Raw genomic sequence first — 12,403 nt, 5'->3', positions numbered from 1 at the left:
TATAGACTAAAAATTTCAAATTCTAATCATATTCAATCGCCTGATGTGCATTTGATAAACAAGCATCAAATCGAATCAAAGTTTCCATTCAACCATTGAAATACATCTATCTATTCCACAATCGAAACGACACAAGTAGTGATATCTCTCAAGTAAATAAACCAATTCAGAACACACAAAGAATTTCAGATCCCATATTCATGGCTGCCGCAGCTTCCTTTCCAGCAAGGTTTTGAACGGCGGGTTACAGAGATTCCCATCGATAAACATGTTGGCGACAACCTTATACATGGCTTCGGTGAGATGGACACCATCCCAGTTGATATATTGGGCAGGGTTGGAACAGGCGGTGACCGAAGGATTCCCGCACGTATTGAAAACCTCGAAGTTGTACGGCTCCCCTGTTCCGCAACATGCTTTGAAGCTCTCTTTGAATCCGTATTTTTCTGGGCTTTGCATCACCGTGCGATAAGCATTCCAGTAATCAGCGTAAACAATGATGGCTTGGGGGAACTGTTGTCTGAGATCCGACACCTTGGATTGGAGGACGAGGTTATGGGCGTTGCTTTGGTTGTTCACGCTTTTCACGCACCCTATGTCATCTCTGTCGTCTGAAGGAGCCAATGTCATCGCCAACGGTAAACAACCTGTCGTCGGCAGTGCTTCAACGACCACGTATTTTGCACCTTTCTTCAGCAATCCCTACAAAATCAATTGAACCAAGTCAGTGCCATATTTTATTAACATGATAAGAAGACACAAATTTTGTTGGTTACCTGTAAGAACTCAGTGAAACTATTTATGGCGAGCTTTCGAATGGTGTCGCCTGACACAGTTGATCCAAGAGTATACGCATAATCATTGACGCCAATTTCACCAACCCAAAACAGAGCATCATCAAACGCTTCTTTGCACTGATCCGATTCTGGATCTTTACAACCTTCACTCTCCAAATACTTGTCAAACCACATCATTTGTGTTTGAATCGACTCGGGAGTGATATCAAGCGAAAGGTTGTTCTTAACAAAGAAAGCATGGTTTATCACCGTCGAACCAGCAACCGCGAAGTTAACCCCGTAAGTTCTGTTGGCTTTTCTGTTACGGTACGGCGGCAAGAACGGCAGAGACAGTGACTGAGCCACGAAGTCGATGACGAGTCGGCCATCGGAGTAGCGGTTGGTGGGGTGGTGAAAGAAGGTGGTGCCGTAAGGTGGGTTGGAAACGTGGACAAAGCCGTTGGGGCCGGTGAGGGACCCGGTGTTGCCGGTGTCGGTGAAGGAGTCGCCGAAGGCGTAGATCTTCTTAAATGGGCGGCGTTGGTCAGTCTCAGTGATTCCAGAAGAGGAAGGCAGAAGAGATGATGTGAGGAATATTATGGTGAACGTAATGAGGATGTTTTGTGAGGAAGAATGAGTTGAGAAAAGGGTAGCCATGGATTGCGTACTACAGGTTTCTTCAATGTCCTTTGGGACTTCAGCATATATATATTGACACTGACACTATTTATTGAATGGCATCGCAATGCATGGTGGCTGTACATTTTCTGATCACACATATTCTGTTAGTTTGGGTGGAGTGAATGTAAAATTACATAATAAATATTTTATAAAATGATAAAAATAAATGAGATTTTAATTCAACTAAAAACATTTTAAAAGTTAAGGGTGTGTTTCATAAATAGTTGAAAATTTTTATTTTATTTAATATTTTAAATGTATTTAATAATTATTTTAAATTTTTATTAGATATAAAATTTTTAAGAAAAAAATGTTGAATAGAATAAGTAGGTAGCTACTTATCAAGTTGATTTTATCTTTTATTCAAAACTATTTAAAATCATATAAATAGTACTGGTTAAAGAAGTCAAGAGTGCTCTCTTAGGTTTTCCGAAGAAATAGGGAATACTGTGGCCGGGAAAAAGACGAACGGTGACTTCGAATTGATGGGTGATAGGAGCGAATTGGCTCTTCTTGAAGAAGAACTAATCCAGCTAACAGTGAAAAGCTCTTTAGTAACTCCATCGACGAATCTGACGCTTATATGTTCAGTTTGGACAAAGAAAACGTATAATCCAAATAGCTTGAGGGCACAGTTGCGAAGTATTTGGAAAACAAGGAAGAAGTTCGAGATTCTTATTGCAGGACAAAACCTGTTCACAATCTCTTTGGAAGATGAAGAAGACTTAGAACAGGTATTGGAAGGATGGCCATGGCTCTTTCGAAAACAATTAATAAGTTCAGATCTCGTAATATGTTTTTATATAAAAGACAAAATAAAATAAAAATATGTTCAAAATAATATAATTTACTTTGTATAACAAAAAAATATTGTGATTTATGTTTCGTTTGGTTATTAGTATAATAACATGAGAAAAATGATTATCTAATACATATGTTAAAATAATTTTACATGAAATAAATAAAAATTAAGTAGTAAAGATTGACGTTGAAATTAGAAAAATGAGTAATAAAAATAAGAGTTTTTCAAAATAAGCAAAAAAAAATTCTCTTTGTAAAAAATAAGTGAGATGAGCCGCTAAAAGTCACAAATTAAAATTAGTTTATTATTAACTCATATACTAAAATATAATTAAAAAATAATATTTTTTACCAAACGAGCATTAGAGTTCAATTTAAGATTTATAAGATTTAGGCTTCATGGTTTAAGTTTTAGCGTTTAAGGTTAAGATATAAGATTTAGAAATTAAAGATTTGGAGTTCAAGGTTTAAGAATTGATATTTAAAATTTTTGAGTTTAAGATTTAAAATTTAAAATTGAAGTTAAGAAACAAGTGTAAGATTTAGGATTTTCTTCTGTTATTTAATTATGTTTATTTTTTTAAATAAATCTATAGATTTAAATTGGAGCAGATATTATATTGGGTATTAATCAACATATTTTTATAACTACATATCTTTAAAATTTTATGATGTGGTGTTATTTTTTACTATCTAAAAATAACACTTTTTAGGATCTATCATAACATAAAATAAGTTAAAATATGCTCCAATCTTTGTACTCTATGTAGATTTAGAATTTAACCACTTTATTTTTATTTTTAGAAATTTAATATAATATGTAATAAAAAAATGACAATTTTTACATTGATAACAATTTTACAAAATAAAATTATGATTTAACAGTCAAAAAGAAACACGCCAACATTTTAATTTAGATAAATAAATATATAAAAAGCAAGCTTACCAATTGAGAAGAAGGGGGGGGGGTGGCGTGGGAAGGATTTGAATCTTAATATTAGACTTAAAATCACTGCAATTATTCACGTGAATTTTAGATAAATATGTTAATCTTGTTTTTATGTTGTTCTTTTTTTTTAATGAAACAATATTTCTTTTTATAACTAGAGGTAGTTTTTATTGGTTTTACGATATGAATATAGTTCTATTTGAGTCGAAGTGATATTACTCTTTTAATAATGTCAACTTTAGAATTTAAATTTGGTCTAAATGCCTGGAGAAGTAGTTCACTTCGACCTCTTCCAACTAATGTTTTTAGAACTGAGTATGTGGTTGAACCAAACAGATAATTAGTTTATTGGTTTGATTGGTATAATGAAATAATTATTAATTTTTTTTAATATATATATAGTTCAATTGTCAGTTCAAATGTTTTTTAACCAATTCAACAGGTCTGTATCGATTCTTGACCTAATCGATTCAAAGACCATTCTTCGAACCTATACTTCGATAAATTATAGGTCTAACTGATCCGATCAACTGACCTAATTTGATTCAAATATCACTGGCACCCATAATGAAATTCGCGATTTATAAAATAATAATGATGATGATGGTGGTGGTGGTGGTAGTAAGGAGTGTTTTATTTTAAAAAAGAGTAAACTCTAATTAAAGTCACTAAATTATTAGTAAATTTATGCTTTGATCACTTAACTTTAAAAAATTACAAAATGGCCACTAAACTATTCAAAATTTTTCATTTAAGTCATTGGGATATTAAAATCGTTGTTGTATGTCTTTCTTTGTTCACACCGTCTACACCAATTGAAAGCTCTTCTTCCCCTTTTCTTTTACAGTTTAATTTTTTTCATGAAACAACTTTGAATGTCACAAATCTATGAACCAGAATCCAAAAAACTTTTTTTCTTCAATCTCCGACACTAACCAAATGATCAATTTGAATCTAAGGTATGTTCTTCTACTTGTTGATAAGTACTGATCTATCATACTGTCCATTAATAGCCAGACTTAAAAAAAATTAACAGCCTAATGATTAAATTTTTTTTTAAATAATTTAATAATTTAAATAAAAATTTTTAAATAATTTAACAATTATTGTGTAGCTCAATAAAATTGAATAATCAAAATATAAACTTATTAACAGTTACAACCTCAGTTTACTCTAAAAGAAAGAAAGAGTAAAGAATATCAAATGCTGTTGGAAGAAGATACAAAAGTAGTTGAAACAAAATTTCTTTCTATGGAAGTAGTTGAAACAAAATTGGTTGGGGGCTTTAAATGTGAAAATAAAACCAATCAACTGTTTCTTCGGTGATTTGTAGGAAAAATCAACAATTTATTTGGTTCGTTAAAGAAATTAGAAATATAAAAAAAGAAGCTTTTTGGTTAGTGAAATAGAATAATAAATAAATAATATTAAAATGATTTGGTTGGTTAAAATTATATTAAAGAATACTTTTTGTTTACTTTTAACGTATTTTGAAATTAAATTAGAAAGTGATATATGATTTTTAATTTTATATAATTATATAAGAAAAGTTTATTTGATTCAATTACGTTTATTTTAAAAAATATTTATTTATTTTTATATTAAATAAATATAATTATTTGTATAGGTAAAATATAAAACAATTCATTATTAGTTGATTGTATTAAATTTAAATGGGATAAATTTGAAAATTATACATGAATTTTAACTCACCTTGCAGTATGATACGTGAAACTGTGTAATTCTATACATGATATTATGATTCGATTAAACTTTTGTAAATTATTAATATTGTTATCCACGTAGTACTATTTTACATTTGCATATTACATATATAAATAAGAGTTAATGTTTAGTATATTGGTAATGTACTTTTATTTCACAAGCAGTTTTAAAAAATTGATACGTGTTTATTTTTTAAAATATTTATTTTAATATTTTTTATGAATAATTATATTTATCTTGTATGAAAAAATTTAATATATTTACTTTTTTTAAATGTATAAATTAAAATAAAATTAAAGTTTTGATATTTATAATTAAAACAAAATGAAAACTTAATATTAAATTATTTTAAATTAAAATTTATATATCACATGCATAAATTTAATATTATGAGAAGTTAGTTTCTTATACTAATAATTCACAATTCGGAGGTGCAAATAATAAATTCACACTATGTTTGGTTGGGTGTATTGGCTATGCCAATACACCCCTAATCGGTGGAGCCCACTTATTACGCCTCTAATCCGTTGTTTGGTTCAATGTATTGCTATTACAGGGCTAAACCATTACTGACCTAATCGGTGAAATCCACCATTTCTAATCCCTCCCATTTGCTCAGTTTAGGTGCTGCTTCAGTTTACCTCGCTGTTTTACCCTCCCGATTTCTAATCCAAGCGTCTTCTGTTCCTTCATTTTGCTTCTGCCGATTTGCTCCAGTTTCTACCGATTTGCTCCCTCTGTTTCTTTTCTTTTCTTTTCTGCCGATTTGCTCCCTCGATTGAAATGTTCATTCTTCTTTTGCTGACACCCACAGTGTAACTCCCACTGCTGGTGACTATTTCGTCCGGTAATTTCTCGATTTCCCTTTTCTTTCTTATTTGGAGTTCACATTTTTAATGAACTATCTGCTGATTATAGATTTTAGATCTCTTTAATTTTCTGATAATTTTAGTGGGGTTTTGTTTTGAATTGTGTGGGATTTGAGAATTGGTAGGATCTAGTGAATTAGAATTGGGTGGCAAAACGAATTTGAGTTGAAACAGTGCTGACAAATTTGAAGTTCATATATGTTGAGTGAAACGAAACAAAAATATGAAACTTTTTGAACCTAAAGGAATGAAAGATCTATTTTTTTCTCAATCTTGCTGAAATTTCTTTAGTTCAGTGGTCTGCTTAAGTCAATTTTGACTTAGTACTAACTATTAGAGAGGCTAAAAAAAAGGTTATTTTTTAGTACATTCCTAAATTGCTGTCGACATGTATTTAGTATTTGAAAGCTAAGGAACATTGAAGATTTTCCTCTTTCGCCTTTTTTTTGCATCCTGAATTTGTGGCTAAATCTTGAAATAGTTTTGAGAAAATTACATTCCGTAGACCCAAAGAATCTTCTAACTTTAGCTCACACTTGATCCAAGCAATCGTTTTTTAGGTGGAAGATAGAGAGGCGATTGGGGGTTCAGCTTTTGAGGGACAAAGAGCTGTTTGTTGCACCGCAGATCTTGCAAAACTCGGTGTCTGTCCAGAAGGAGAAATGATTCATCGCCCTTCCACAAAGAATCCTGGCTGTGAGTGATCTTTCTGGAAAGGCAAGACTATTTTTGGTTCTTCCGGTTGCAATCTTAGATGCCTTCTTCATTCTTTGGATATTTACTTCTCTCTCTTCAACTTTAAATAAACTTCAGGTATTTTTTCTTTCTTCAACTTCATCGGCAGATCAAGTTAATAACAATATATGAAATTTTCTCACTAATGGATGCAACAGACTAAAAGGATGGTGGCAAAGCTGGATATATACAGGAAGTTCACAAATGCATTGGCAGTAGCAGTTATTGTCTCTATCGGTTGGATTTGCTACGAGGTAAATCAAGTCTATTACCTTTGATGCTTTCTTTAGGCTGCTTTATCAATAGACTTCAGCATATAATGTAGAAGAAAGCAAAGGACATGCTAGCAATTTAAGTGTAGTCTGGTATCTTTATGATGGGAAGTATAGGGTAGAGTAATCAAAAACTGCAACATATAGTGTGATGAAAATATAGCATTTTAGAAATAGCATCATTATCAAAACCTGCTGCACCTTACAACTGCGAAACTCTGCCTTTTCAGATTTACTTCAAGGCAAATGATGTTTACAACGAGCAGTGGTAGAATGCTTGGATCATCCCAGCCTTCTGGCAAATCTTATCTTTCTCTCTGCTATGTGTCATCTGTGTTCTTTGGGCTCCTTCTCAGAATTCTACGCGATAAATATCTAACTTATTGAGCCCTAAGCTTCTCTTTCTGCCTTTCCTTTTCTACTACGGTTGTTTATGAACTGTTTTATGGACATTCAAAATGAAAGAAGAAAAAACTTCATACTCACACCCTCAATTGTTTAAGATATTTCCTGATCGTTAATAAAGATAAAACTCGGCAACTTGAGATGTCTGTGTAGGCTTGATTACTTGTTTAATTTGTAGCTAGTTCCTCTATGTTACGGAATTTAAAGATGTATGGCTGTTTTATATTGTGGTTGATTTTCCTGCATATTTTAGTTTCAGTGTTGATCTTTGAGAATTTTATTTCAATGTCTTTGCAGTTTCTTATAGTTCACCGTTTTGTTATTCCGATCTTAATAGGTATGCTTACTCTGGTGAAGCAAATGAAGATTTTGACAAAGATGATACTAATTTGACACTTATAAAACCCTCTCCAACACCTTCAAAAGATTTTAGAACTGTACCGGAAACTAGAACGGCGCAGGGCAGCAATGGAGCATCCTCTAATGGTGATTTGGAAGAAGACAAGAGAGAGTGACATAAAAACCCCACCTGTGAATCTGTGATTCTTAGAACTCGGTTCAATACTCGGATTCACTTAAATCAAGGCCTTGTTATAGTTGTAACAATGATCCCACTTTTTTTGAACTGTAATGATATCAGGGTGGCCACCATTACAACCAAACATCAGATGTTGAGCTTTATCTTTCCCTCCTTTGATTTTATATTTTACATATTTTTTGGTTTTACCCCAAAAGTTTTCATCAGTTAGTTGTTACCAGGGGAACAAACAATCCTAGTATGCCTTTTTTTTTTAATGTTAATATAGTTTGTGACATGTTATTTAACATGTTTTTTTGTATCGAACATTATCTACTAATGTTGCAGAACAATGGATACCATACTTAACCGGGAAAGCATGTACCATGACAATATAAAGGAGGTTCCAGCAATTGAGAAAATTGGAAAGGATTGTAAATATTGGAATTTGAGGAACTTTCCTGGACCAATATTTATCTGGCAGTTGTCTAAGAATTTTATTAAATTATATATTTAATTAAAATATATTTAATAATAATTATGTTAATTTATATTTTACAGTATCATATATTATGATTTCAGTAAATTAATATAAGAATATTAATTATTAAGAATTTTATTAAATTATATATTTTAATTAAAATATATTTAATAATAATTATGTTAATTTATATTTTACAGTATCATATATTATGATTTCAGTAAATTAATATAAGAATATTAATTATTAAGAATTTTATTAAATTATATATTTTAATTAAAATATATTTAATAATAATTATGTTAATTTATATTTTACAGTATCATATATTATGATTTCAGTAAATTAATATAAGAATATTAATTATTAAGAATTTTATTAAATTATATATTTTAATTAAAATATATTTAATAATAATTATGTTAATTTATATTTTACAGTATCATATATTATGATTTCAGTAAATTAATATAAGAATATTAATTATTAAGAATTTTACTAAATTATATATTTTAATTAAAATATATTTAATAATAATTATGTTAATTTATATTTTACAGTATCATATATTATGATTTCAGTAAATTAATATAAGAATATTAATTATTAATAATTTTATTAAATTATATATTTTAATTAAAATATATTTAATAATAATTATGTTTAAATATGATTAAATTATTTATTATTGATAATAATAATCTTATTATAATTTAAATAACAATAACAATAATCATTTACCAAAACAAATTTATGCTAAGGGTATTCTAGTCATTTTAGTTTTTCTATTATGCTATTACACCTCTATTCCATTCAACCAAACACAAGATTACTATTACGCCTATATTCCATTACATTCAACCAAACAGTTGATTTGCTATTACACCTCTAATCCAATACATCTCTAATCCAATACACCTCTAATCCAATACAGCGAACCAAACGCACCATCAGTGTACAATTTGTAGCCAATTTCCACGACAATGATGCACCTAGCAGAACGGTGTCGTTTAGAATTCATTCCATCTAAGTCTGGCACACAAACAAGGGAGTGTCGGCGCCTATGTATCAACATTCGCATTGATTAATTTGTTTCGGTTGGTTAGTACGAATTTCCCCATTTCACCTGTTTTTTAAAATTGTTTTTATATGTTACACGTCATATTATTATATTTTGTAATCGCTTTCAATTTATTTTTATTTGTAAATGTTGACCTATTGAATTAATATCGCGAATTAATTCAATATCAATTTAATTAAAAATAATATTTTATATTTAAAATAAATTTTATTATTGTAAGTATTTTAATTTTTTAATTTTTTTAAAAAACCCAATAAAACTTTTATGTGTGATTAAATTTAAATCCATGTTATTTACATCAATAAAATTATTTACATCAATAAAATATTAACTTCAGCATTAAACTAAAACTTTATTTTAATATAATATTTACATTTTAATTATATTATAGATACTTTATATACGTGTGATAGAAATGTTGTTGATTTAGTTGGTATAATAAATTAACTCAACAATAACTCAAGATTGAAGAAAACATCATCATAAACATTTATAGTTATTTAGTATTTTTAATATGATGTATTTATGTGTTTAAATTTTATTTTTACTCACAATTCAATCTCTTTTTCTTTTCTTTTAATATTGTACATATTTTATGTGATAATATTGATCGGTTTCAAATCATACATTTCATTATTTATTATATGTTATTTCTTAACAAACTATATTCTAAATATGTAACACCCCTAACCCGTATCCGTCGCCGAAATAGGGTTACAAAATATTACCAAAATTTTCGAAACAATTTCGATTAACTTATGTCATTTACTATTCATATTAATTCATCTCAAGTTCAATCTACTTCATGTCAGAACTTTAGTCATTAATTAATTGAGATAACAATAACAATACGGACAGTACACTCAAGGTGTACAAATCTATTCTCATAGATGAATGTATTCATCAAACCATTCCATGTTCATATATAAACATTTCATACTTTCATTTTTCATGTAACATTATTTTCATATATTTCACTCAAATACACGTCAAAATAATTTCTTTTCATGTCATATTTCATTCCATGACAACTTATCTTTAGTTCATATTTAACCCTGTCAGAACTTTGCCCGTTGAATTTATTTGAAATATCGAAGGATACTCATATAATACACTTAAAGACAAGTTTGTAACCCGTCAATTTGTATCCAGTGATACCCTTTTAGGGCATATAATCGGAAAGCACACTTTCGAGCCACATATCAGGATGCTCATCCGAGCTAAATCTCAGGAAGTTCACAAAGAACTTTTAAATCAGGAAACTCATAATCGCTCACAAAGAGCCATATAACAGGAGCGCCGGATAGCCATGTCTCAGAGAGTTTAAGCGAGCCATGTCAGGACGCTTACAAAGAGCTGCGATTGTGTCCGCAACGTATGCAAGATCACAACCGATCAAATCATGTAACAGGATGCTCACAAATAGCTATAGTAGTGTACAACACATGCAAATTCACTACCAATCAAGATGCTCGCAAGAACTATGTAGCAAGATTACAACATATAATCAGTGAGATCGGGATTACCAGTCCAGGCTAGATCCTATTTTCAACATATAATCATGATTACCAGTCTAGGCTAAATCCTGATTTCAATGTAAGATCAGAATTACCAGTCCAAGCTAAATTCTGTCTTTAACATATGCTCGAGAAGGCTTATATCAAGATTACCCGTCCGGGCTAAATCCTTTTTATAATGAGGTCAAGGATTACTTGTCCGAGCTAAATCCCATCAGCAACACTTGCAGGACCTCATTCCATATGGGAAATCATCTTTATCCATCGATATTCAATATTCAACTGGAACTTGTCACTTATCGGGCATTATTATTTATCGGGCTTTGTTGGACATATGCTAATAATTTCAAATATATTCATAGTATTTATATGATTTATATGCACACATCCAATACAAGCATAAAAATATACAAAATTTAGTTACACGAACTTACCTGGCTAAATTGTAGACATACTAAGATTCAGAGGCATTTTGGTAATTTTCCATTTTCCCCAATTTTCACCAAATTTTAAATTAATAATTTCATTTAATTTATTAATTTAAACAATAAAACAATTCATTTCCTTCAATTTGGTCATTTTTGACATTTTTATAAAATTGCCCCTAAAGTTTTACTTTTATTCAATTTAATCCCTAAGCTTAAAACATTTAATTATCCATTTTTAATGTAAACCCTTACTATCTAAATATTCATATATTTATTCTCCTCCTCCTCTCCATTCCACATCCTTAATATATACATAATTCTACTATTTACTTATATGTTCATATCAAGCTATCCACTTGAGTCATAGTCACTAAACTATTTATATCTTGAGCTACAGAATTCCAAATTAAGATCCGCTTGATGTTTTTGAAACTAGACTCAAATATATTTCTACATAAAAATTTTAGAATTTATAATTTAGCTAATAAATACAATAAAATCTTTAAATTTATCCCTATTCTGCTACTTGACAGTTTCAACCTTTCTTTACTAAAATTTAATTATCTCTTAGTATGGGATTCAGATGATTTTCCCGTTTGTTTTTCTTGAAAATAGGCTCATTAAGAATTTAAAAATTTAAATTTAAACCCTTAAGTATTTTTATACAATTTTTAATGATTTTCTAAAGTCAAAGTAGGGGAACCCGAAATCATTCTGATGACTTTGTCTCACAAACTTTATTATATCTCATAATTTACAATTCCATTGTTTACATCGTTTCTTCTATAAAAAACTAGACTCAATAAAATTTAATTTCATATTTTATTCAACCTCTAATTCATTTTCTACAATTTTTGATAATTTTTCAAAATTAAACTACTACTGCTGTCCAAAACTGTTTTTGTGTAAAATGTTTATTACTAAGTTTATAACACCTTTATTTCTTTTCTCTAAAATATTTCCCATCCCTTTCTCTTATTTTCCTTCACTAACATATCATGAACATAAAACCTTATATAAGAAAACTCTACATCAACATCAACTCCATGCTTTTTCAATAATATCAAACTTAAAAATATATTGAAATCTTGATGTTCTTACCTTTTTCTTATTGATTTCAATCTTTAACTTGATTTTCTCTCTCTTCCAGCTTATATTTCTTGAAT

At 29.5% G+C, this 12,403-nt stretch overlaps 1 protein-coding gene and 1 pseudogene across 1 annotated transcript; one reads left to right on the top strand and one right to left on the bottom strand.

Annotated features, from left to right (window-relative positions):
- Positions 1-67: 67 nt before the first annotated feature.
- Positions 68-1,637, bottom strand: LOC121211062 (GDSL esterase/lipase At3g48460). Its single transcript, XM_041083267.1, has 2 exons — positions 777-1,637; positions 68-702 (listed from the first exon to the last, which is right to left on the bottom strand). Exons 1-2 carry the CDS (start codon positions 1,431-1,433, stop codon positions 199-201), a joined length of 1,161 nt encoding a protein of 386 aa, XP_040939201.1. The 5' UTR covers positions 1,434-1,637; the 3' UTR covers positions 68-198.
- Positions 1,638-1,942: 305 nt separating this feature from the next.
- On the top strand, positions 1,943-7,179 carry LOC107944602 (uncharacterized; annotated as a pseudogene).
- Positions 7,180-12,403: the final 5,224 nt, after the last annotated feature.

Source organism: Gossypium hirsutum, chromosome A12 (genome assembly GCF_007990345.1).
Source record: "Gossypium hirsutum isolate 1008001.06 chromosome A12, Gossypium_hirsutum_v2.1, whole genome shotgun sequence".
NCBI lineage: Eukaryota > Viridiplantae > Streptophyta > Magnoliopsida > Malvales > Malvaceae > Gossypium > Gossypium hirsutum.
This window is presented reverse-complemented; position numbering and strand designations above follow the sequence as displayed.

Excerpts from the sequence above, each read along its gene's own strand:
- LOC121211062 (XM_041083267.1), bottom strand. The coding sequence starts at position 1,433 with ATGGCTACCCTTTTCTCAACTCATTCTTCCTCACAAAACATCCTCATT. Across the intron at positions 703-776 it reads GTTTCACTGAGTTCTTACAG|GGATTGCTGAAGAAAGGTGC; the intron begins GTAACCAACAAA and ends TTGATTTTGTAG.